Below are 27,312 nucleotides of genomic sequence, written 5' to 3'. Positions count from 1 at the left end.
ATGTGCAGATCAGTCTTGATCAGTGTTTTTGTCTACTGTGGCGTCCAGATAGGAAACACAGCGAGGGAGCCAAACGTTCTGTGCCCTCCCTTCTGACTTGCTACAATGGAGACATTGTTAATACGTTATCCACGGTCCACGCAAAATTTAGTTTCACTAATGGATACCAAGGCTTTGCATTGGTGTTTTTTTACTACCACTCTACCTTTCACCCATATGATAATTACATACAGAGAAGGTTAATCCTGAAGAAATCCCCTGGCACGTGTTTAGCGCACATATATAAGGTTGACACGTCAACCTTGCAAGAAGGGTAGAAAACACTTGCCTTTTATTTTAATCCTAGACACTGGAGACCCTAATAACGTTTGTTGGTTTGCCAAAAGATAGCTTTAATATCATTTCACTGCTGTATTAAATATCATTTTACTCCCATACCAGTACTTCTAGATACCCAAAAATTTACTGTGATTGTTATTTCCACCTTAGATAGCTCCCCTGTTCTACAGAGTTGTAGCACACACTGGTAGTATTCCTCTACTAGTATGAGGAGAAGCCCTGTGATGAAGCTTGCCACTGATGGGTGGGTGAGGGCTTTCGTCCTTTAAACATCATGATTGTATAGCATTATAATCGTATTAGAGAGTTTACACAATCCACACAGGGCACTTTATGTTGCTGCTATTTAGGTTGAAGGGGAGATTTCCGGCACTCCTTTGGTCTCCTACTAGTGAGAGATATACCTGGTTGCGAGGTGGTGCGGGTGACAAAAATGACTCACTGGCATGTGGATCTGTGGATCAGAGTTTGATATCATTTACACCCATCACTTCAGTTTTCCTCACAGTGCCACAGGTCTCTAGCTATATCTCACGGAGGAGGCGCAAGTAGATTGTATCCGCTCTGGGGTTCCTTGCGTTCTAGTTGAGAGATAACCGGGTCTGGTACTTAGGGCTGGATGTTTCTGTCGGAGCAGGACCAGGGCTGATTTGGATATGGCTGGTACTTGTCCGAGTTGTCATGGTGGGCAAAAATACAATGGATTGAGATGGAGCCTGGTTAATTACCAGTGGCTGTAATTGATTCAGTCAATCAACTCATCACTTTTAGTTTGCTCTGTTAGGAAAATGTATTTGCCTGCTCCCAAAACAAAATATCTGTGTCTCTGAAGAGAAAGAACGCAAGGAATGAGACTGTAGCAAGGAATGTATTTTGCAGGGACAATAGCTGTAAAATCAGCCAGAGCAACACTTCTCCAAGAAAGGTACAATATTTTTTTTAATGATAAAACTTGCAAGAGATTCTAGAAGACCTTAAAAATGTAATTAACAGGATTTTTCCAAGGTTGTGCGTGTATCACACTGATGTGCTCATTACGACTTATGCAGTCTTTTGAAAGACCGCCGAAGCTGCGGGTGCCAAAAGACGGTCAGTGCGGATGGTCCGCAGACCACCCTATTACGACGTTGTGCCGATTTCCACCCAATTTCGGGTAGGAATCTGACACTGTTGGTCTGGCTGATGTCGTAATAGAGGCACTTTCCACCGCTGGCACTGCTGCGCCAACAGGACGCTGCCCGCCATGTTATGATCTGTAATGCAGTGCAGTGGTGCAGTGCCAGCAGTGAAAAGCACCGCGACCCGTCCCCTCCCAGCTGGCCACCTCGCTGAAGCAGGTAAATTGATAGTACGAAGGGGGTGGGGCGGGGGCTGGGAGGTGTTTATGTGGGGTCTGTGCGTATTAATGCAGGGGGAAAGTGGTGGTGTCTGTGTGCGTTTGTGAATGCGTGTATGTTGAGGGGGGTGTTGTGTGTGAGTGCGTGTATGTTTGTGTGAATGCGGAGGGGGTGTCAGTTTGAGTGCGTGCATGTGAGTGTATGTATCTGCTTGAGTGCGTATTGTGTGTGTGTGTGTGTGTGTGTGTGTGTGTGTGTGTGTGTGTGTGTGTGTGTGTGTGTTTCGGGGTGCATCAATGTAGGTGTATGGTCGTGTGGGAGTGTGTCTGCCAGTGACCGGAATTTTCGTAGAGGTGCTACCACCAAAAAAATGCTACCGGTCTACCAAGTTGTAATACCTATGGCGGTATTATGGCTACTGCCAGGCCGGAGGTGCTCACCGGCAGTCCTGGCGGCATTTCAGCAGTTTGGCTTCAGCCAAACTGCCTAAGTTGTAATATGGGGGTCTTTACTGCCGTTCCGATGGCGGTAGGACCGCCACCGTGAGTCTGGCAGTCCAAGGACTGCCAGACTCGTAATGAGGGCCTTAGTGCATAATGAAAACATAAGTGCATCAGTCGATATTGCTGACTTGTAGATTCTTTTTTTTTTTTTTGTATTGCCAAGGAATCACTCAGATCATCTTTCTGGTTGTTTCTCACATCACCTGGATAGTTAAAATGTATTTTTTAGAATTATAAACAAATGTTGACCCCTGCTTTTTCTGGCTCTATCCTATTCGGTCATGATGCAAACTCTAAAATGCTGCAAATGTGGAATGTTAGCAAAGCTGTTGGGTTTGAAATAAATACATTGTTAATTTAGTCTCTCTCCCAACTGCAGCAGCCACCGCATCAAGAGCAATCTTCTTTTTAGCAGAGGATATCTTCCACATGTGGATGTTCCAATCGGCAGAAGTCTTTAATGGGAACGCTCCAACTAATTTTAGACAGTGACTTCCTTGCTTCCCCAGTTTCGTACGTTTATCCAGTCGGGGAGAAGGGGAGGGGCGTATCGGAAATTGTATCAATTACCAGTTGCACATGAGTGCTGAATATTGTGTCCAGTGATTATGCTTTGCCACAAGGCACAACAACAAATGTCCATTTCACCGAAAGTTGTACTCCTATTCCAAGCGTAGTAATTGTTCAAAAAAGAGACTTAGTGCTAAAAATACAGGCCATATATCCCATCACTACAGCTTTATTCAAACTGTTTTCTGGTTCAGAAAAAGAACAAAAAGAAGGACTTGAGGGTGGTTTTGAATTTCAGGAACTCAAAAAGTTGATTAAAATGGAAAGATTTCTCAAGATGGTCCTGCACCCTATATAGTTTCAGTTCACAGAGAGAGACTGGTGGTGTTCACTGTGTACTTACAAGATGCAAACTTCAGCTTACCCATAACAAAGAAACCCATACAGTTTTTGAGCTGTATGTGCAGGAAGCGACACTACCATTGCACTTTGCTACTCTTTAGTCTGAGGGCAGCTCGTAAGACTTTTTTTTTTCCAAACGTATGGTAGTACTTTCTGTTTACCTTTCCAAACAGAAATTGTAATTTATCAATACCTGGATAACTGGGTCTCCAAATCCCAGAATCCAGAGAAGACCGCAAGATTTACAGACTGATATATCTATCCTTCGCGATGTTGGCCTTCTGGCCAGCATACCTATAGGCACTTTCAGATCAGTCTAGTGTAAGTCTTCCGAATGACAACTTTGGATACAAGTCAAAGAAAATGGTTTTCTTTGTAGAGGCGAGTATGATAGACTTCAGAGAGATATTATGGATGCGGTATAAGCAGAATCCAGCAGCACATCACTCGCCCTCCCTTCTTGGACTAATGTTGTCATATAGTTTTGTTTTGTCAGATGCAGCAATTCTTGTGAGGTATTTTCATAATAGTGTCTTGAACATAAGTAGACAAAATGGAAGGACAATCGTGGTGAAATACCTTGAACATCTCTAGCTGCGAAGCAGTCTCTTCCATAGTGGTACAAATGAAGCCACTTATTAAAAGTTGTATGTAGGAAGCTCAGTTGCTTTATTCTCACAGTATGCAAAACTAGCTCCTAGTAAGCTAAACGCTGTTTCTCTTGGACAGCTTCTTCAGGGTGTGTGGCAATGTCCCCAATGCCAACGTAGCACCTGAAGCATGAACGCACTCTGTAAAGTTTATGAAACAATTTGGTCAAATCAAGTATTTATGATTAAAATGAGGCTAAAAAGACAAACAAATGGATTTGTCACTGCAAATTAATGATAGTTCAAAGTATCAGTTGCATTCCATATGGCTTCTCCATTGACAGTCGATGAAAGGCCATGTACAGTACACAGTAGTGGCCACTGGAGCCTTTCCGCCGTCAGTTCACACAGTATGACTTCCGACTCCATGCGGCCTCTTACTCCCACTGAGGCCAGAGGGGGGTGGGTGAGAGTCAGTTACCTTGTGCAGGCACAGTTTACAGCTTTTGGACGTCAGAGATCCTGAGAGGGTGTTGTGTTTGTTTCTGAATGCCAGACAGTCTCTTCTGGTCCTGCGTCGGTCCAGGCCACTCAATGGTACCCGCTCCTTCTCAAGTTACCAGTTCAAACCTGTGTGATACACCAAAGCCCTCACTTTCCTCTTTCTGGATACCTGTTTTTTTGCTGTCCTGACTTTTCTTTGCAAACTTTTTATCTCTTTATGGGTTAAGGAACTCATTTTGATACCTTAATGTGGTGCAACGCCTTTGGTCGCAGAGGAATATCTGTCATATCAACCTCCTGGTGCTCATGGCAGCTCATCTGGCTCTCTAGGTCTTCCTGTTTTCTCTCATGATCACAAGGCTGGTTCAGGCAGACACCACAAAGAGACACTAGTTGAACAAAGAAAGTCCAAATGACATAGCATAAACAATCTGAAAGTACCTGTTAAGGAATTGCTCCACGAATACAGCCCACCACCCCAAACAAATGTTTTCAGCAGAAATGTTGAAAATCACAAATGGGGTCATTGGTGAAAATGCACTGCTCGACATCTTTTCAGGTTGGGTATGTCCCAAAAATCAGAATGCTCAGACTTTGTACCCATATGCCCTTATGATGAATAAATCTGGGAGATGTATTAACACTTTTAATTCAGTTGCCCCAATTCATTTAGGTTTTTCCACATCAAAAATGTTCTTCCTAAGGTGGATAGCATCATGTACTGCATTTTTAGTGCACTAGTAAGGCGTGGCCAGTCAAACCTAAAGTGCATTCTTCCAGTGACTACTGGTTCACTTTTCTTCAGAACGCATGGTAATCCTACGTAGGTAGTCACTAATGAGTCTCCGCTACTGGCCATAGCATTGCTCCAAAGTAGTCCTCACTCAAAGGAAACTCCTTTTTGAGAGTATAGCTGCAGACATTTCTCTCTGGGCTCTGTTAGGCTGGGAATGGCGATATTATGGACTGTAACAAAACAAACCTTCCGTCTGATGGCCCTGTTGTGGTACGATTCCCCCACTGATGGTTCTTGTTATAGGGAAATTCTCAGTGCTTAATTTGTTTAAAAAATAAAAATAAAAAGAGAATAAGTGCCGAGGCCCATAGCTTTGCTCAGAATCCCATGGGTAGCGCGATGGCATGTCGGTGCTACCCAATACCAACGCTGCAAAATGTTTATTCCAGCTCTTGCCTCTTTCCTCCAGGCGTGAGATGGCCCTCACACGTCATCCCTTCCTCTTTATTTCCGTTTTTCAGGTTTTTTTTTTTTGTATCCCTACTTTTTTCGTTGTCAACTTGTTCTGTCTTTCACTTTATCCTTCTTCCCACCTTTTGTGTTTTCTCTGTTTTGCACTCGGTCTGATAAAGTAAGTGCTGGTCCCCAAAAACGTGCCTTTTGGTCCTCCCTGCAACCACTGGCTCTAATTAAGCACTGAACATCCCCTTTGAGAGCCTCTGCTACAATATCCCATTGGAGACTTTATTATAATAACTTCGAAGGTCTATTCCTTTATAAGAGCAGTTCATCAGAACGGCCTTAAAAGAAAACTTCCTAACATAGTCTCTGTTATAGACCGGCATTCATTACAACACCCGCTCTCGGAGCCTACGGTGTAAGAAAAGCTCCGTTATAAGAACATCCTCTGCCCGAGCACCCGTTATAAGGAGCCCGTCCCGGAATCCCATATCTCTCCTGGGAGTGCCTCTAATGGCTGTCTCTCCATCCCCTGCTATAGCGCCCCTTCGCCCTCATTGGTCCAGGGCTCGTGGTTGCCATAGTAACAGGCTTCTAGCTGCAGTACCCTGCCATAAGATGGATGCTTGGCTCTCCTCTCCACCCCCGCCCCTCCTCCGCAGCTGCAGAGATGTGAAGGGGGGGTGCGCTCCTGCACAGGAGCCTTTGGGGACCCCCTCTGCGGCGTCGGGGTGGGCGAGTGAGGAAAGATGTCTTTTATTGATTTATAGCCGCACGGATTTGGTGCAGTGTGCAGGAATGGAAACCGTGTGCAGAAAGATGTGATCGAGGAGGTGTGTGCAGAAAGGAGGGCATTCGAAAAAGATAGGGCAGGCATGTGAAAGGCTGGAGGGGTATGGAGAGTGGAGATGAACGCATAGTCCGAGTTGAGTTAAGGACCTTTATAGCCAGTAGCAGTGGTGGGAACAGAAGGCCTGTATGAATAACGGAGGCATACAGGAAGGACGACCTTATAAACAAATGGAGATGGATCAAGATGGCGGCAGAGGGTTGAAAGGGCTTAGGTGAATGGGGACAGCCAGGTCAAGGAGAGTTGGAGGGAGCTTGCCAGCGGGCAGAAGAGTGCAGCAAGGAGTGAATAGTTTAGGGGCCTGGCAGAGTAATAAGGAGCGTATCTAAGAAAAGTGATGGTGGTAGGGAGCGTAAGAATGGAAATGGAGTGAGTAACAGAAGCGGGTTCGCAGAGAGAGAATGTGATGGATGTGGCAGAGGTCAGAGGCACACTGATGTAGGATGCTGGGAGAAAGGGAGGGCGGAAAGGGATGAAGGAGAGGCGTATGGGCAGCGAGAAGGTGAGGTGGGGGCCAATACGGTTAAGGAGACCTGAAAGAGGACAGGCAGCGAAAGGTGAAATGGGGTGGAGGACTCAAACAAACGTGGATGGTCTAGAGCTGTGTTTCTTAACCAGTTGATTTCTGTGGACCCCCCACTTCAACACTACTGTTACCCGAGCACCACCACAGATTCATTATTGGAAACCAGGGACCCCCACTTTGTCATTACTGGAAGCTGGGGACCCCGGCTTAACCATTTTCTATGATTGGAACTGCAAAACAACACATGTAAAGTACAGAAACCACCATTCATCAAACAAATAGACAAATGATGCAATATTTAATTTAAATTTACAAACAAATATATATATATATATTTTTTAATGTAATGAGAAGGTTGGAGCTTTTCTAAATTCCATTGATGCCACTGTTTGTCCATACTACATTCTGTTTGATTCACTTGCACCTCTACCACAAACCGATCTCAGGATACTGAATGTTCATTCTCCAATTTCAAATTACTTTACATTTACAGAATCTTTACATTTTGCATCTTTATTTATAACTACTTTACTAATAAGTTAATACTTGTCAATTTGCTAAGCAGTCACGGACCCCCTGAGTGGGCTTTGCGGCCCCCAACCACATGTTAAGAGCCACCGGTGTAGAGGATGGTGAGCAAGGAGAGGTGAAAACAGAGTCAAAGTGGGACAGAAAATAGGCCTGAGCACCAAATAAAAGTGGCCCACATTTGCAAATCATGGCACTTCTGAACTTCTACAGGAATAATTGTATTGCAAGGTAAGGAAGGCTGCATGAATTGGATCTTGCTACAAGCAATGTTTGTGACAATAAAAAACGGCCCACCAGACTACTAAACGTACCCACAAACAGACAAAAAGCGGCCCTCGCACTGACCTGTCACTGTCTGATTTTCTAATAGGCCAGTCCGATTCTGGGTAAAGAGGGTACACTGGCGAGAGATGCATTGTGCAGCCAAGATAGAAGGAATGGAGTAGGCCGTGAGCAAAGGTGAAGGCAGCAGCCAGATGGCTCGGGCACAGATGAATGGTCTTCGGAGTGACAGAAAGACCTGCATTGGGGAAGCACGTGGGGGCACAGTGGTTCAGTAAGATTGCTGAGCCTTGAAGGTGCATGGAAAGAAGACAGGGGTGAAGGGCAAGGTTTGGGGTGAGAGGTGATAACGGCACAAGCAGCTGCAAAGAGGGTTGATTTGGGAGAGGGAAAGATGGTGGAGAGAGTGAATTATTGTAAGAAGTCGAAATCGTTGTAGGAACAGATGGCATGATGGGAGGGGCTAGAGGGGCAGAGCAAGGTCATAAGGCTAATGACCACGAAAGGCTTTTAGTTAATCACCAATAAAATGTGCAGGTACTACTGGGTGGAAATGTATAGATCAGACACTGTGTGCCACCCGAAAACTAGGAATAAAGAAGTAAATTATGTTACAGCAGCTGTCACTTAAGACACCCTAGCAGTTTGTGACATAGTGAAACACCCATAGCCTAAGATAAAACTGCAGAGTACCCAGGACATTGTACGGCTTTACAGTCTGAGCTAAAGTTACACATTGATTTGCGGTGTGTGACGGTGTAAGACACCATAGCCTCAAATATAACTGAAAAGTAGCTGCTGCAGGGGTTGAAGTACATTAAAACAAACATTTGCAATGTAGCGGGTCTCGCGTTTGCTCGAGTTGGAGCTATTAGCATTGTATATTCATAAGTGGACTTTTCTTGCCACATAATTTGAAAATGAAGAGTAAAACAGTTGACATAAGCAATCCAAAACAAACTGCCACATCGACCATAAGCGTGAATGAGAGAGACAAAAGGGAAAAAAAAGTTTGCTCACAGTCAAACTTATCGGAAATCATGCAATTATCCACAAACATAATTAACCATGTAACACTGTAGATGGGCAAGGTGGTAACAAAACCGCCCAAGGAGAGGCATATGCAAAACATTTACCAATGATGATTAAGGATTTTAGAAAGGCAAGCCCATGAGCGAGTGATAGTGATGGGCCAGCAGTGGGCATGGTTAAAAGCCCACAGATATATTACAACACGTCGGAGTGCTTGCACGCTCGACCTAAAAATGGAAACTGTGATCCTCCATGACTGCTGTTTGGTTAGTCGAGTGGGCATGGTCAAAAATGTGGCTTAAAGCAATATTCTGTAACTGTTTGGTTGGTCTTTCACTTTCAGGTAACTGCATATGAAGGAATATGCACACCGTAAATGAAAAATGTATACAAGTTAAACTAATCTACGGGAAATGAACTATTTTACGTTATGAAACCTCAGTTGGTTAATGATCACTGAAGATGTGAGTGGGTTTGGAGGGGCAGATGTGTGTGTGTGTGTGTGTGAGTGAGAGAAAGTAACTGAATCATGGTTGGTGCAGTGAGGAGTTGACTTGTCTAGTCAGAGTGCTATGTGGTTCCTAACCTGTGACAGAAAGCACCGTCAGTAAGGAAGTAATTATTTGAAAATTATATTATACACAGTGTCAGGATGCCACTGAATCTGCAAAAAGATTTTGTTTTAAGATAAAACAAGTGCTTTAAAAAATATATTTTAGTAATACACAATCAGACTGTATCTAGTGCAAACACTTTTTTCCCCAAAGTGTCTGTTTAAGGATACACTCCTGAACTCAGATAATAACATCCTTACATTACCTCTTGTTGGAGATCATCATATTTTTTGTGGTGACAATCAAGGATAATTGCATGATTTTGTTGTGAATTTTGTGGTAAAGTGACTTTTTTGTTTTAAACAACCTTTTTATTAGCAGATGTGGCAGTAGGGCCAAATCAACCCATACATGGGTCCGGGGCGCTCTGGGTCATCTCCTTCATAATATCCACAAGGGGTTCCCATGCCTTTGCCATATTTAGAGGTCTCAACCCCATCTTGGCCTCCCTGAAGAGAGAGAGTAGTCCCCTTCACAGAATGCCCATCTTTCTAGTTCCCTGTACCACTTAGTTACTTTATGGCCATCTGGATTTTTCCAGTTCATGGCAATTTCCCTCTTGGCTAGAATGCAAGCCAGGTCCTGAAATCTGCTGGTCACCTTCGTCTTAGGCGTGTTTGGAAACCACCCCAGCAAGCAATGGCCCAATGTGCAAGTGACTTCCTGATCTACGATGTCTGCCACCTTCTGAGTCACCTCCTCCCAGTATGTCCTAAGCTGTGGGCAGTCCCAGAACATGTGCTTGAATTCCGTCCCTAGTGCTCCACATCTTGGGCACTCCGCCCCCTCTGTATTGAAATTCCTATTGATCTGACCCGGCGTCAAGTATGCCCTATGTAATACGAAGAAGTTTATCAATTTAAATCTGGCATTTCTCGAAACCTTGGGGCTTTTTTCCAATATAATTTCCCAAGATTTGTCTGGGATGTGGGTTCCCAAATCAAATCCTCTTCAAGCCTCAGCAGTTCCAGTGGGAGGGTCGTATCTGTCCGTATTCTATTATATAAGTTTGTGACTGCCTTTACCATGCCTGATGAAGCTGCCAGATAGTTACAGGTGAGGTGGTCTGTGTTTGGGGCTCAGCTAAGCCTGTACGCCAATGGTGACTAGTTACTGCAGTGACCGAGCCATGCAAAAGAAAATGTTCTCCCGGTAGGTCCAACCCTGCTGTGAGATCTTTGAAGGGAATCAGAGTGCCATCTCTAAAAAGGCTACCAACTGTTAACACTCCTGCTGAATTCCAGAATTGTAACCCCACCCAGTTACCCATATGTGGTAGTGTTTGCAAGAACAATAAAGGGAGATCCGGAGAGTAGGGAACTTTTGTCTTAGTTTTACGCAAATAGCGTGTCCAGCATTGAGTGATTACTTTAAATTCAGGTGTGTCAACCCCCCTGGGTCGTCAGATTCTTAGCAAGACTTTTACCAGTCTCGTTAGTGGAGGGGTAAAAGGCTTCACCAATGCTCCGGGGGCACGTCAACTCGCTAGCCACTGTGTGAACCATTGGAGTTGCGCTGCAAGATAATAGGATTCAAAGTCAGGGACTGCTAAACCCCCATCTGTCTACTGTCTGTGCAGTTTAGTGAAAGCCACCCGCTTCTGGTTATTTCCCCATAGTAATGACATTGGCAGGGTATCTAACTATAAATTTGCCCTCTGTATCCACACTGGTAGCACTGTAAAATAGTACAGCAACCTCGGCATGACTGTCATTTTGAGGCGTGCCACCCTACCAGCCAGTGACAGAGGTAATGCCTGCCAAAAGGCCATACTTGCTTGGGTGGATTGTATAGCGTGCCCCACGTTTCCATCTAAAATGTTGTGCACATCATGATATATTTTAACCCCCAAATAAGAGTGAAATTGTGGCTCACATAATAATGAACCCAGGTCTGAGAGGGCCACCCCGGTAGACCCCAGAGGGAAAAGGCTGGACTTCTGTCATTTCACGCCGAGACCCGAAAGGGCACCAAACTTGGACAGCATGAGCTGGGCACTCAGTAGGTCCCTCTGCATATTCCAGAGGAAAATAAACAAGTCATCCACATATAGGCTATGCAGTGCCACGCACCGCCTGCTCATATCCCTTGGTCCCCGCAAGCCAAAGCTGCCAGTGGTTCCAAGGCTATCGCAAACAGCAGGGAACGGGTGCAGCCCTGTCTGGTGCCCTTCTCAACTGCATAGCTGTCTGAAATTGTCCAGCAGGTGCAGACTCTGGGCAGTGCAAAGTAGTTTTACCCATGTTATGTATTCTTCTCCCAATCCCATCTTTGCCAACACAGCATAGAGAAAGCACCTTTCAAGATGGTCAAATGCCTTGTCAGTATCTACTGCCAATACCCCTGCCTCCGTTTCATCATTGGAGGGGTCCCTCATGACAACCAGGAGTCGATGTATGTTACCTGCTGTATTCCATCCTGGGACAAAGCCTGCTTGGTCCGGGTGTACCAGAAGCGTCTCATGAGGGAGGAGTCAAACTGCCAGGATTTTACTAAGAATTTTATAATCCAGATTCAGCATGGATAATGGCCTATGCACCCCACACTGTCGGGTCCTTACCGGGTTTTAACAGGGGTAGTACCAATACCTCCCTTGTCGTAGCTGGCAATAGTCCCTTCTCCTTTGCACACTTTCCAACCGTGGGGCTAACAGATCAAAATACGTGGCATAAACCTCCACAGGGAAGCTATCAGTTCCCGGCATCATGCCCTTAGCTAACTCCTTAATGGCATTCCTAATCTTCTGCAGCGTAATGCTTCTCCCCCTACCGCACCCCCCAAAAAGCTGTTCAGCCCCTGCATGAGTGTAAATGCAGTGAGTGGCACCTGATCCACGTATGATTAGGTGGCCCCTACATCATATTGGAGGGCACTTTTATATGGTCTCTCATAGAATTGTATGAAATGAGCATTAATCTCCAGTTTGTAAATACTGTCCCTAGTATCCATTCATACTTCCATAATGACCGATAGTATCTGTCCCTATAATGCAGCAGTCGTGCTATAACTGGTCTTGGTGGCGTCCCAGGTGGGGCAGTACGTGCCAGGACCCAGTATGCTCTCTCCAGGGCAAAAAAGAGCAAATGTCCGTCATCTGCTACTCCCTTCCTAAGCCAGCACTCCAGGAATTCCACCATTTTATTATTTTATATGCTCTCAGGTAGGCCAATCATGCCTAGATTATTTCGCCTTGATCTATTTTCTGCATCCTCTGCTCTTAGTTCCAAGTCATGAATTTGTCTCTCCAACTTGCTAAGTTTGTCGGCCTCATGGTTGACAACTGGTAGGGTCTCTTTGATTTGTTTCTTCAACGTAGATACCCTTTCTGCCAGCTGGCGGTGATCATCACGTAGTATAGTCAGGTCTGTTGCCAAAGCATCAATTTTCCCTTCCAAGGCTTCGCGGGAGGTTGTTATGGCTTGTAGAATGTCTTGGAGAGTAGGGTCCCCAGAGCCCTCTATTGAATGGGTGCGTTTAGCCTCCAGGTGCGGGATCGCGGTACCTGCAGCAGTTTCCTCCCTCATCTCCGGGTCTATCTTGTGTCCTGATTTTCCCCATGGCTGGCTCTCTTCAGGATCACAATGACTGTCTCAGGCTGATCTAGGTATTCTCTCTGGAAGCCCGTGTCCCTAACTCAGTTGGCTATTATTATAGTGTAGCCTGTAGCAACAGGAAGGCAGTCCTTAGTTAAAGCAGCACAGGCAATTCAGTCTCAGTGGTCTTACGATGGTTCCCTCGATGTGCCTCTAGGGCATGTCAACCAGGAGGGGACCCCCCTCCCAGCACCGGCCCTCCACCTCTCCAGATTCATCCGGTGTGCTGCTTCTTCACCGCCTTGACACCCCACCTAGAGGCTTCTTCCTGTTCTTACTTTACTTTTGCTTTTTGCCCCCAGAAATGCTCAGTCTGATGTGTTGCGCCTTGCAGACTGCCCTGCTAGATGGATTATTGCACTATGCCGATATACTTCAGCATGGGCAAACTATATATATATATTTTTTTATTTTGTTGCATGGTGGCCAAGGTGCTGACAGCGTGAACTCGATCGACAGTATTGGAGCACTAGTCACGTTGTTCATAGTTACCTAATCAGAGTCATTTATTGTGGCTTCCCCCCGCCCCTAAAACACTTGAAATTGGTAAATGCTTTACATAAAACAGAAATCCCCAAAGCAAAAGTGGCTTTCCCACACAGCAGGAGAGCCGATACTTCAATATTTACTGCACTTGGGAAACTCGCCCCATAATGCTTGACAGGGCATTAGTTTCACAAAACATTTGTGTTCATAACTCAGCCTGTGGTTTTCGTAGGACAACGGGACCACCTAAAAAAAAGTTCAACACAACATGCACTTTCTGTCTACATCATTTCTGGGCCCCTACTCTAGGTTAGTGAGGACCCCAAAACCATAACCTGTCGCACCATTAAGTGTCTTTTTAAGCACTCATGGCTGGAATTTTTGTTTTACAGCTGAAAATAGCTTGTGTTTTAAGGGCCTTATTTGTAATGCCATTGCTATAGGGTTGCTACCCCTGAAAATATGTAATGCACTATGCCCTTCATGGGCTAAATATGTGGTTATGCTGCATTATTTAATGCCATTTTATTTTTGTGTGATAATGGGCTAACTATGTAGTTACATGACCATGTTTTTACAAATGCTGTTTTCATTGTGGTGTCCTCTGGGGGTTGTTTTAAGCATTACAGTCACATCCATATACTAAAATATTTAACGTTTTGCAGAGCATTACTTTTACAAAACATCTTTGCTCATAACTCAGTCTGTGGTGGTCCAGGGACAATAGGACCACCTACAAAAAATTGCCCACAATGTGCTCTTTCTGTCTATATTGTCTCTGGGTCCCCACGCTATGTTAGTGGAGACTCCAAAATAATAACCGCTACCACCATTCATTATCTTTTCTAGCTCTCTTATGGCCAAAACTTTTGTTTTACAGCTGGGAGAAGTTATGGTTTATGGGCCTTGTTTGTTATATTATTGCAGTAGGCCTGCTAGCCCTAAAAACGTCCTCTAGGGGCTAAGTATATGGATACTCTGCATTATTTTCTTCTGTTTTTTTTCATGGGCTTATGCCCTCTAGTGGCTAACAATATGGTTATGTGACCATATTTCTAACAAATTATATATTTGTTATGGTGCCCTCTTGGGGCTGTTTTGAGCATTACAGAATAATGCCAAAAGTTTGTTTCTGACAAATGTTTATATGACAATTGTATATGTTTTAATAGTCTCTCCTTATAACAGTTATGAACATGATTCAGGCCAATTTAACCTCCTTATTACACTATGACTGTTTGAACACATGTAATATGTTTGGGTGACCCTTTTAGTTTATTTCTCCTCTGTGGCTGTCGTGTGTCTTTTTTGGGGAATTGTGTTAGCCAGCCAGCAACTTTGAGGGTGGTGTTGTGAAAGTGGTATTCTATTGGAATTAGCAGGGCAGATTTAAATTAGGATGCTAATTTGCAACATTTTCATATTTTGCTGCAAATAGAGGAGGAATGTATATGGAAGTGCTTTAGTTATATGAAGGGCCACTGGAATTATATGGGGGTACAAGAAGAAATTATGAGGCAGGGTTGACCAATTTATGTGGCAACATAAGTCCAGTTATGAATGTACAATGCCAATAGCTCTAACTCGCGAAAACGCGAGAGCTACTGCATTGCAAATGCTTGTTTTTCGTCTGCTGTAAACCTCACTCTCAGTATTAGCCCTCCTCTCTCTATACCTGCCTTATTGCCCCACCCCCTATACCTGCCTCGCCCAGGTGTATCGCCCTGCTCCCTTTCCTGTCTCGGTAATGATCTGTCAGTGCTCGGCGGTTCCCTCGGGGCGTAAGGGCGGTTGTGAGAGTAGGAGCAGTGCGCAGTGAGTTGGCAGTGAATGCAGTGTCATTTGCGGCAGTTCCGTTCTGGCGTTGCTGCTGAGGGGCCGGCAGCATATAGTGTAATTGACCCACCAGCCTTGAGCGCGTGGCCGGGGTCTTCTCTCATCCTGTGCGCCTGCTAAACGTTCAGTCGCGCTGCTTTTGCCGGTGCTTTGCTGGCGTCCTTCCCTCGTGAGATCCCGTTCTTGGGTAAGCGTACCCGGCTCCAAGGAGAGGTCTTTCCCCTCCAGGCTTTCTCTCCTGATCCCATCCACGTGGACGCCTTGCCCTGAAAGTAGTGTATCCTGTGTTGACGAAAGCGCTCTTCCCTGGTGCTACTAAAGTTTCCCCGTTTGGGACCGTTTTCGTTTTCTCAGTGTGCAGGGCCCTGGGCAGAGGGGACTCTGCCTTGCCTTACTCCTCGTTGGCCCATCTAGTATTGTGACCGCAGTTCCGTTGTGGCCCACCTCCTCCGTGAGACCCTCGTCTCGGCTGTAGTGTATCCTGCCCGAAAGAGGGGCTCAGTCAGTACTGCTGCTCCTGAACTCGCGCGTCTGGGGACTCTCTTTACATGCAGAATAGGCTGGCCAGCCTGGAAGGGGCCCGTCACTGCTGACACGAGGGCTCATCGTCTGACATGATGTATTTGTGGGTGAGTGCGGCCGCCATTTGCACGTACATTCCTCTGACGCTGCTTGGTGGTATGATCCACAGCTACATACTCCTTTCACATTTGGTAATATTTTCAGTCTTTTTTCTCCACTGGAACCAACTACTGGTTCCCTATGTAAGTGTTCCTCAGACACTCGATGCTGGCCACCTTTTGCACTCTTCCTTTACACTCAGTGTAGCTACCTTCTGCACATGCGTTGCTCTGACATTACTCGTTACTGATGCACATCGCCACGGACACCTTTAGCACCTGCCTCCCTCTGACGCTTAATATTGACCGCCCTTTGCTCTTACCTTCCTCTTACACTAAACACTCAATGCTGTGACCCACCGCCCATTGATCCCTTTACTACCGGACAGTAAGTGCACGTTTTTCTCGCACCCGCTTCTGCCCACTTCCTGCGTGAGCCTCCCTCTGACACTGCTAGCTGCACGTCATAAGGCACTGTTCACTGCACACACCTTCCTCTAACACTCTGCCCCCCCCCACTCTGTTCATGTGCCTCCTGCCTCCCCAAGCTGGCTACCCTCTGCGCGTCTTCCGTTTGAAGCTACTCGCTACTGCGATACATAATTTTGCCTTCCCTTTGCTGTTTGGCTGCCTCTGAAACTCCCCAAAAGCTAGCTTCAGCGCGTGCGTTCCTGTGACACCTACTGGCCACTTTCTGTACATGCTTTCTTTTGATATTGCTTGCTATTTTGATACTCGGGAGTACGCTCAATCCTTCACTGAAGGAGGGCTCCTGTATGTGTCTTTGACACCTGTTGCTGGCCACTTTTTGCATGCGCCTTCCTCTGACCTCCCAAGCTGCCCACCATGTGTGCGCTGCTTTCTCACACACAAGGTAGCCATGCTCCTTTCTCTGACACCTTAGTAGCCACATTCTGCATGCACCTTCCTCCGAAACTACTTGCTGCTACGATGCACGGCGCCGCTTTCCCTTAAGTACTACCCACGCACGCTCTGTACTACCCTTCCTGGCATGCAGTGCGGGGCACGTTCTGTATTCGCCCTTCTCGGACACCCAATGCAGCCCATCTTCTGTACATTTCTTCCTCTGACATATGACATCTTCTTTCTGCACACTGCTTCCTCTGAAACTACGTGATGCATAACCAGCCCCACGATCTATTTCTGCAGCTGACTTTTTACAGGAATCCTTCTTTGACAGTACTCGTTTGTCATGCAGAGCCCTCCCTCCCTTTAGTTGAGGAAGGTCTTTTCTAACACCCATTTGTAGCTCCGCCCTTTGACACTTTATACAACCTTCTGCTCCACCCCATTCGTTGCTTTTCTACGCACTACACACACCTTCTGTAGCTGCTGTTGTCTTATGCATGCATTTTTCTATGATACCCATTTCTAGCTACCTGCGTTGCCTTCCTTTAATACTTAAAGATGCAAGCATTCTACATGTGCTTTATTTTGACTCTGCTGTCATAGCTCTAACAAACAGCACTGCGCTTCCTTAGCCAATGTAGGCGCATTCATGGACACCCACTTCTTGCTATCTTCTTCACGCTTCTTTGGCATTACTCGCTACTAGGCGACATTGCATTGAGTCCTTGCCTTTGGTCATGCAAAGCTTAACTAGAGCTTGGTGAAACATTTCACTGAACCGTTCTATTCACACGCAGTCACCTTAAAGCAAAATAAATGAATTGGATGCAGAGGGCTCCAAGCCTCCTCTGGGGAGAATAGCCTACTGTTTAAGAGCCAGCTGCACAACTACAAGTCAAAACTAGCAAAAGCTAAACCCGTTTTTCTTTTCTACAGCAAGATTTTACTTTCAAATTACAAAAATCCAAACTTTGAGCCTACAAGACAACAGCAAACATGCACCATCATTTTTATAACTCTTATAGGTTTAGTAGATTTCACTCTCTCTGCTCTACCCTTTTCCCCTGGATAGATACGCACATATAGCCGATTAACCAAGTGCCCTTTTCACTGATTATGGTTCCAATGTTCAGCCCGTGTTCTAATCAGCAAGTCTAAGTGATCGATCCTAGAGCTTTGGGGCTGATATATAGAAAGTTATTTTCTTTCAAGTAGACCACCAAAGGATGCCACAAGCTTTTGTTTTTGTGCTCAGTTTCGTTAGGTTCTAAGGTAAACTTTTCCATGGCCAGCAACATCTAAAGTTTCCCTGATAACTCTTGCATTGCATTGAGAGAACAATCATTGATTTCTATTTCAGTGCGATTGATTGTTTCACTGTCAAGATCGTTTGTTATGAATCTTCAGTTTGCCTTATGCAGCTGCACTATTTTAATTGGTCTAAGTGATTGAACAAAAATAATGTCACTGCTCACAAATGGGACAGAATGCAGACGTGCAAAAGAATATATATTTTTTTATTCATCTGCAGTGCTGCTGAGCCAGGTACACTTCAGGCCAGCAACTCAACTCTGCCGAATGAAAGTTGCACACACTACATGTATAAGTTCAAGACCTCGTTGTTTATAATTGAAACAGACGAGTCAGGAAATAAAAATATCACAGTGGGTGCAAACATCCTTGAAAGGATGTGGCTATTAATGTTCCTGAAATATTTAGCACTTTGGACTTCTTAATTTTAGACTTCATGTCTTTCCCTCTTTAGTTTGAAACATAAATCAGAAAAGGCCTAATCGGAGACTTTCCAGGTAGTAACACAACTCAGCAGAATTTTCCTGCATACTTCTGCTGACTTCAGTTGTCCCATTGTGTAAAGGAGCAAGCCTTTGAACTATTACAAGAAAGGAAAGAAGAACACTATTCATCTGTTTCCGAGTGTCAGGAAAATGTGTTTGTTAGCAGTAGGTGAACAGATAGTCATTTCTCAGAAATAGAACAGCACGTTGACAGATTTACTAGTGAACAGGAATAAGTGAAACTTGGCTGGCAAAATGACTAAGGATTTCTTTGCAAAAAATTGCTAATCTTCAATGTGTCCATCCACTATACATCTAGAGCATCTCCTTCCTGCCCACAACCCCTCCAACATGGGTCATTGTTTGTGCTATACATGTGTTTTAACTTTAAATGTGTAACATGGCAACCCATCATAATTTTGTACATCAGTTTTCTATTCTGTACGCTTTTGCAGAGCGTGGGAATGTCATCAAGAAGCTTTTTCCATTGACCCACAGGAATGTTTTCCCCAGAATGCCTTGCCATTTTCTCGTACACAACCACTTGGGAGTAGTACCCACATCCACGAGAGAAGCAGAAATGTTGGTAATAAGACCTTTAAGGCAAACATAAGTAGTGAAAAGTTTTTCCCAAAGTGTTTTATGCCAATGTTACTGCCTCTATATGTACTTTTTGGAGGGCCCAGCTCCTTAACTGATAATAATGCATTCAGTCGGTTTCTTATAGTTTAAAATCAGATTTTCTTTACATTTATATTTTGGGAGCAGGCAACACAACTCAACAGCTCTTTGGAGTGTGGAATAAGTTTGTGAACCCTGCTAGTCTTATAAACATCATGTAGCCTCTCAATGTTTTTTTGGCTGGCTATCCTCTTCATATCAAGGATACTAACCATCTATCTTATTATTAAAAAGAGCTCAAAATTAACATCCAACTTTGGATTGCAAGTGCTGGTTACATCCTATGTCTTAATTTCTTAGTAACTTTTCTACCTGCTTCTCTTGAGTTGGTGCTGATTGGGTAACAAAACTTTTTGGTACTCAGTTGTCGTGTCCCATGTCACCTCTAAAATCTCTTGCACTAATTATTAGTGGTTGGATCTCTGAGTTACCTAACAGCTTTCTGTCTTAAATAGTTCCTGAACAATAGAAAGCAGTGTCAGTGACTCACCTGCTCAAATAAAATAAAAATAAAATGCTGTCTTCTCACACTCCCAAACTATAGTACAAATGCTTGATTGTCTTTCCAGTAGAGAATTGCTGAAAGTATTGTAGTAGTGTAGCAGGCAGCATTTCTTGAAGAATACTGTAAAATAACCTCTACCCTTGTCTTAGATTATTTTTGTATAAAGCACACGGTTGGTCAGTATGAAGGTGCTATAGAAAGCAACTTGACAGAAAAGAGAGGAGGGTAGACCATTTCTGTGCTCAGTAACGTCATCAACAATGACATTTGACATCCTGAGTGTTGTAATATGTGAGGTAAGCAGTGCATGGCAGGTGCACGTTATAGTTAGCTCATCAAACTATAACTGGTGAATGACAGTGTTTAAGTATGAAATTGTATTTTTAACTGACATTTTCACCTAACTAGAATGTCACTTGAACCTTTGTTTTTCCGGTGAATGTGTGTGAATGTATTTATATATATATATATCTTTCTACTTCTGGGTGACAGAAAACATGACCAGCGCTATATTCCTATATTCTGAGACTAGTGGTCACCCTATCAGTAAAGTAACGATGTCCATATGAATGTTCTAGATTCTGAGAAAAAAGAATTCTCTTTATTCCTTTAAAAAATAGTTTTTACTACAATTCAATGTATAGAGTAGTCTTTTTCTCTAAGCTGTGACATCTTTCCAACAATACAGAATTACAAATCAAGTCAACACGTGTTTTGTAGTTGTGTTGCTTCTTCAGGGTTGTTAATTATAAAATATACACTACCAGTGACTCTTCAGTTGCTCCCACCTAAATCACCTTAGATTATTTTACCAAATAATCTCACAGGTGAATATTTAAGATAGTCATCCATAACATTGTGATATATTTCACTTTGTTAGCAATCAAATTCTTAACCACTTTACTCAATTTCTATTTGAAAATGCTCCCAAAACTGTAAGGTGGTACACTGAGGGAGCAATTCTTAATTCATATATCAGCTAATAATGCAAGCCTTTGAAGATAAAAGTTTGCCTTGATGTCATGTGAGTTATTGTGGCTGTGTGCCTCACCAGGTAAGGGATGGAAATCTCGGAACAGCCCCCTCTCATCAGCAAACATGCAAGCGTGCCTCCCCAATCATGTCTCGTATGAGTCTTTTCTAGCCATCTGGCGGCATGTTGCAAATGCGCTACACAGGAAGTCTCAAGTATTCATTAAGCAATCAATAGATATTTCTGTTCTTATGAGTTTAGAAAATGGGGACGAAGGTGACATTGAAGATTTAACACATCAATTGGGAATAGGTTCAGCTAATTTTGTAGGAAGTGGTTTAAAATCTAAACCTAGGTTTAATCCCCCTATGCAGGCAGACAATGCATATTCTATTTTTCAAAATCTGATGATGAGAGATTTGGATGTCAACCATAAAATTGTTTTTCAATCTCACTTGAAGATCAGTTCAAAGCATTGCATAATCTGAAATCTGACAAGTTTGTCATTATAAGACATGCTGACAAAGGTGACAATATTATTATGAACTTGAGACTATGAGGCAAATCGTCAACTTAAGGTTTGGTTCAATTATGAAACTGTAGATATCGCTACTTTAGAGGTATCTAGGACCACTTTGGAAAAAAATATTAAATGTGCCTTGAAAATAAACTTTTGGATAAAAATTAATACAGCTGTTAGTGGAGGAAGGCTTGATTCCCATTATCATTTTTTTTGTTTACCACCCAAAATACATAAGGGAGATAAAATCTCTTGGGGGAGACCCATTGTTTCTGGTATATGGTCACATAAGGACCATTATCAGAATATAGAGATATTTATCTGAATGTCAATCATAAAATTGTTTTTCAGTCTCACCTGAAATCTGACAAGTTTGTCATTGTAAGACAGGCTGACAAAGGTGGCAATATTATTGTGAACTTTAAAGTCTGAGGCAAATCGTCAACTTAAGGTTTGGTTTAATTATGAAACTGTAGATATCTCTACTTTAGAGTCACACACCTAAGATAAACCCTGCTCAGCCCCTTGCTAGCTATCTCAGAGGCAATGTGTAAAGTATTTGTGTACACACATAGACACAGTGAAAACACCACAAAAGTACTCCACACCAGTCTAAAAAAATAGCCAATATTTATCTGAGTAAAACAAGACCAAAATGAAAAATAAATCTAACATACACAAGTAAAGAGATCACTTTTTAAAGTTTTAAATGAGTCTTAGTCCATGGGAACCAATGATTGTGTCTTTTTAGCACAAAGTACCACAAAGGACGCGTCAAAAACAAAGAAGATGCAGGCCACAGGGGAGGTGAGGCACCAAAAAAGCAAAGCGATGCACCAGTTCCTTACTGCGCAGGGGAGGTGGTGCGTCTGTTCCTTACTGGCAGGGGAGGTGATGCGTCTATTCTTTCCTTGCAGGAAAGACAGTGCGTTGATTTCTGGACATGAGGCCTCAGTTTCTTACTATGGTGTGGGGTTGATGAAAAATTGACGCCCAAGGACGATGTGTGGAAAGTCCAGATGCGCTGTGTGGATGGAACTGCAGTGAAACAGTCGCAGAGTCGATTCTGCAGCCGTGAGACTGCTGCTGGGTCGATTCTGAAGCCGTGAGACAGGTGCTGCAGGTGTTGCACTGATTTTTCAGCTGCGGCACGTCAGTGCATGGATTTTCTCCTTCTGGTCACCAACTTACACTTCAAAGAGCCCAAGGCCTGGAATTGGCACCACTTGGCTAGTCAGGACTCTCAGCAGAAAAGCCCAGGCACTGGCAGATGTAGACTTTGTTGTCCCTGAGACTTCTTAACAGCAGGCAAGTACAGTTCAAGCCCTTGGAGAACCTTGGAAAGCACAATGTAGAAAGCAAAGTCCAGTCCTTTCACTCCCATTACAGAGGGAGCAGGCCAGCACAACAAAACGCGCAAAGTGGCAGTCCCACCTACAGCATCCAGCTTCTCTTACTGGCAGAATGTCCTCAGTCCAGAAGTGTTCTAAGTCTGTGGTGTCACAGGGCCAGTACTAATACTCATTCCTGTCTTTGAAGTAGTCCAACTTCTAAGAGAAGTCTTTGTAGTGCACAAGACCCTACATTTCCCTTCCCTGGCCCCAGACGCACGCCTGGGGGTCAGAAGCTGCTTTGTTTGAGGACAGGCACAGCCTTATTTAGATGCAAGTGTCAGCTTCTTTCACCATTCTAGCTCAGGAAGACCCATCAGAAAATGCAGGGCACATCTCCGCTCCCTTTGTGTGACTGTCTAGATTGAATTTGCAAACAGCCCATCTGTCATCCTGACCCAGACGTGTAATTTACAGACAGGCAGTCACAGAAGGGTTAAGCAAGAAAATGCCTTCTTTCTAAAAGTGGAATTTTCAAACTTACATATTTTGGTGAAGTTGTTTCTTTAAATTGTATTTTTAAACTGCGCTTTAAGAAACCTCAAACATCATATCTCTATTTGCTTCCAGTGGGTAATTACACTTACAAGATATTTCAAAGCAATCTCCATGTTACCCTATGGGAGAGATAGGCCTTGCAAAAGTGAAAAACTAATTTTGAAGTGTTTCACTATCAGGACATGTAAATCACACCAGTACATGTTCTACCTTTTAAATACAGTGCACCCTGCCATTAGGGCTGCCTTGGGCCTACTTTAAGGGTGAAGTACATGTAGTAAAAGAGAAGTTTTGGGCCTGGCAAGTGGGTTCCCATATGACACTGCAATGGCAAGTCTGAGGCATATTTACAGGCCTACTCGTCGGTGGCACAATCAGTGCTGCAGGCCCACTGGTAGCATTTGATTTACATGCCGTGGGCACACCTGGTGCACTATAGTAGGCACTTACTAGTAAATCAGATGTGCCAGTCATGGATAAACCAATTACCAATACAATTTAGACAGAAAGCATATGCACTTTACTCCTGGGTAGCAATGGTAAAGTGCCCAGAGTCCTAAAGCCAACAAACACAAGTTGGAAAAAAAAAGAGGAAGGCGGCAAAACGTTCGGGGATAACCCTGCAAAAAGGACCAGGTCCAACAGAGAAATTAAAAACATGTTTAAAGGCTGTATATTGGAAATAAGGTTCACTGAATGGTCCTTGGAAGTGCCCCTCCATTGGGACTGCTTTCTGTTACAGGCTGCAATGATATTGACTTTTAAAAATACCATTAGAATTCACAAATATATCAAAAACAAAATATTGTGCAAATACAGACACTAAAATCTAAAAACATTACAATTAATGTTACATTTTAAGAATTCAGTTTTTTTTTAAAATATATTACATAAGTAAAATTGCCTTTTTTGTACTGAGACTTTAAACATATCTAACCTTAATAATAAAAAAAGTATGTTTTAAAGCTATTTTTAAAACGTCCATCAGTTATAAATATTAAAAAAATATTTTTGTAAACATCTATGTAAAATAAAAATATAACTATCTTGAGATGCATTTATTTTTATATTTTCAACAGTATAGGAATATGTACATGTACATGTATATGTAAACACATACCACAAAGTAACAAAAGATAAATATAAATGTACCAAAATTATTAATGACTGCACCAAAAATAGCTACATATAAAACTCTGAATGAAAAACTCAAAAATAAACATAAAATAACATGCACTGCCTAATCATTCATTAAAATTATAAAACGTATGTAAAATTAAACTTTACTTGTGGAACCTACATGTACTATTCTAAATGCAGTACAAAAAATACATGGGAAGGAGCATGCATTGGTTGGAGAAATTTAGTTTTCCATTTCCAGTCAAAACCACATTGGGGAAATGCATATATTGAAAGGGGTCAGATTAAGTTTCAAACTCCAATCTAACATTGGAAAATTACTTTTGACGAATGCTCCTGACACACCCATTTGGCAGCCTTCACTACTAAGGGATTTCTACAAGTGCAGAGACTGCATTGTTTGCCAGTACAGCACAGGTAAGCTACAGCACTCGCCTGATGCATAAAATATCAGAATTTACCTATTGTAGCACAGTAAATTGTTTTTATATAACCATTTACCAATGGAAGCAAATATATGTGGCCAGTTCCATCAAATCATTTCGAAGGAATTCAGTAACATTTACACGCGATCAAAAATCAAGGCACCAAATACCCTCACTCTCTGTTTTATAATTTGCATATGGATTTCCAATAATATGGCAAGGCAGGTTGCATTTTTTAATACATACTTTTTGGTTCAAACAAATGACCATAACTTGTCACAATAAAAAATTTAAGATAAGGGCGTATGGAGTTATGTAAACAGTGGATTGTTTTTTTACACAATTAAGGGTGTAGGGTGCATATGTCTAGTAATTACTACATCAGTGTTTTACAATTCATATTTCATCCAACTAGCTGTCTCAAGTAATTATTTTGTTTTAAACTTGATTTATTCATTTATAGCAACCATATAAACACATCACAGTGCAATTCGCCAGTTACAAGTCCTTCATGATGCATCAAAAGTTTACCCAATTCCAATGGACAGACATGGTAGACAGTATAGGACAGACCAGGCCTGTAAGTTATTTTAGTGTATACAGATCCCATATCAAGCCGCAATGGTTCCAGCACACAAAACAACTCATTGCGAAACTGACCCCCTCCCACCAGTATCTTCTGATTGAGTCAGTAGCTGAGTCCCCATATTTATGAAATCTGTCAAATAACAACTCCCAAGTGCCCACCATCCTCAGCTGCTTTGTCATCAAATCCGGACAGGCACATGTGTTCCCCCTCCGCACTTCCCGCTTCTAGTACGTCCTTAATCCATAGCGTTGTCTGTGACACCGTTTGGCAAAGACATGTGCAGGTAGGGAATCTTCCGTCTCCTGGATCTTGCCACTACCCCAGCAGGCAAGCCTCAGGGGTAAGGGGGAATTGTGACTCCCGTAGCCCTCTCAACTCTGGGCACCACCTCCCTCCAGAACCAATAACCTTAATGCAGAGCCAAGCAAGGTGTAAAAGGTGGCACACTCCTACCCACAGCGTGCACATTCCGCTGCCTTGATGGGATCAGTCTTGTTTAGCTGGGAAGGTGTCACGTTTTGTGTAGGTAGTTGAAATATAATAACTTAAACCTGCTATTACAAGAGACCGTAGGTACCAGCCCACTGGCATGATCCCAGTCCATGTCTGTGAGGAGCTCCCCAAGTTCCGCCTCTCACACTGGCCTCGCTTTAAATGGGTGTTTAGTCATGTCCCCTCTGAGAGCCGTTTAGATTAGGGTAATTGTGTGTTTGTCTTCCCCCATCTGCCCAGCACCTGAGATGGCAGCGGAGCTGTGGCAAAGCTTCACCACACTTCCTTCTCTGTGTTTTCCAATATGGCATATTGCAGGAAGTGTCCCACCTCTGCTTGAAATGTTTCTTGCACATCCAGAACATAAGAAAAGTCCCTCCCAGGTACAGGTCGCCGACTGATGTGTCCATGGAGAGTTGGGGGGCTGGTGGGTGACTTCCAGAGTCTATCTTCCAAAACGGCTTATGATACCAGTGACACAGCTCCTTGTGAAATGGAGCCCTTCGGAGTATTTTAACTGCTGTTTTCCATATCATGGCAGTGTGCCTCACCAGGTAAGAGATCGAAACCTCAGAACGTCCCCCCCTCATCAGCAAATTTCCAGCATGTCTCCCCCAATCATGCCTTGTAAGAGTCCCCATTTGTTGGACTACGCTATCCACCTTGGCGGCATATTGAAAATGCGCTGCATACTAAGTCTCAAGTAATTATTAGTATCAAATCACGTTATTTAGTTATAGGTTTATTAGTAGGAGTTCTAAAAGGATTATCCTGAGTAATGGTATGTTACAAGTTGATTAATTCCACTTACATGATTCTGTTATCTCTATTATATGTCATTGGTTACAATCTGTGTAATATAATTTACGGATTGTTACATTAGTAATGTGGCACTACATCTACAAGTTGTCCTTTAATCTTTCTGCTTTTTACCCATTTCACTGGCATTTGGCCCACGTCTTTCACCTTTTCCATAAAGCATGCGCCTTATGTACATTATACTCACATGTAGCATTTATATAGCGCTTACTACCCATATGTGGGGCACTGAAACGCTTGCCTACACGAGTGGCATGCTACACTCTTAATAGGTATAAGTTAGTTTGTTGCAGACTGCTGCGTATTATTGTTTTAGTATTATGGGCCATAACAGCTATATATGGAAGTGCATAACTGTATAATGTCACGGCCATCCATAGGTCAGCCCTCTTTTCTTGCCTGCGTGATGAAAGCAGTTTGCTAGTTGAGTTGTTTGAAATTTGTGGGTTGTAAGTAATACACTTGAGGGTGTAACTATTTACTGGGCTCTGCTAGCTTGATGCAAGTGGTGGAAATATCTAGGAAGTAGCCAAGTTTTCAACTGTTTTTGGAAGTGTACATTCTCCTGGGTGCTTCTAGCGCTGACTGATAGTTTCAGAGCTTGTTTGCTTGTACTGAGAAAGCAGCGCTTCCCACGAATTTCTTATAGTAAGGTGGTATGTGTGATAAGTGGTGCAAGATTGGAGTGCAGTGTCCTATTTGGTTTTTATTGCTTGAATTTAACTTGCAAGTATAGCAGTCCTTTTCCTTGGGAGGCCCTGTGGACAATGCAGAGTCACTTGAACATTGCCCTTTAAGCTGTAGGTAGCCATTGGAGCCATTGTAGGACTGGGGTCATGTAGTCTCTTAGGTGAAGGTGGAGA

General features: G+C 43.4%; 1 protein-coding gene across 9 annotated transcripts in view; it reads left to right on the top strand.

Annotated features, from left to right (window-relative positions):
- The window catches only part of RBFOX2 (RNA binding fox-1 homolog 2), a 518,182-nt gene that overhangs the window by 121,293 nt on the left and 369,577 nt on the right, over positions 1–27,312 (top strand). The window contains exon 1 of one of the 9 annotated variants that reach the window (XM_069231201.1): positions 15,118–15,759. The exons of the other annotated variants lie outside the window; for them this stretch is intronic. Coding sequence (XP_069087302.1) covers positions 15,745–15,759 — 15 coding nt within the window. The 5' untranslated portion in view covers positions 15,118–15,744. Of the gene's footprint in view, positions 1–15,117; positions 15,760–27,312 lie in introns of those variants that run through there. 9 annotated transcript variants of the gene reach the window in all.

Source organism: Pleurodeles waltl, chromosome 4_2, assembly GCF_031143425.1.
Source record: "Pleurodeles waltl isolate 20211129_DDA chromosome 4_2, aPleWal1.hap1.20221129, whole genome shotgun sequence".
NCBI lineage: Eukaryota > Metazoa > Chordata > Amphibia > Caudata > Salamandridae > Pleurodeles > Pleurodeles waltl.
Note: the sequence above shows the minus strand (reverse complement) of the source record. Positions and strands in the feature narration are given on the sequence as shown.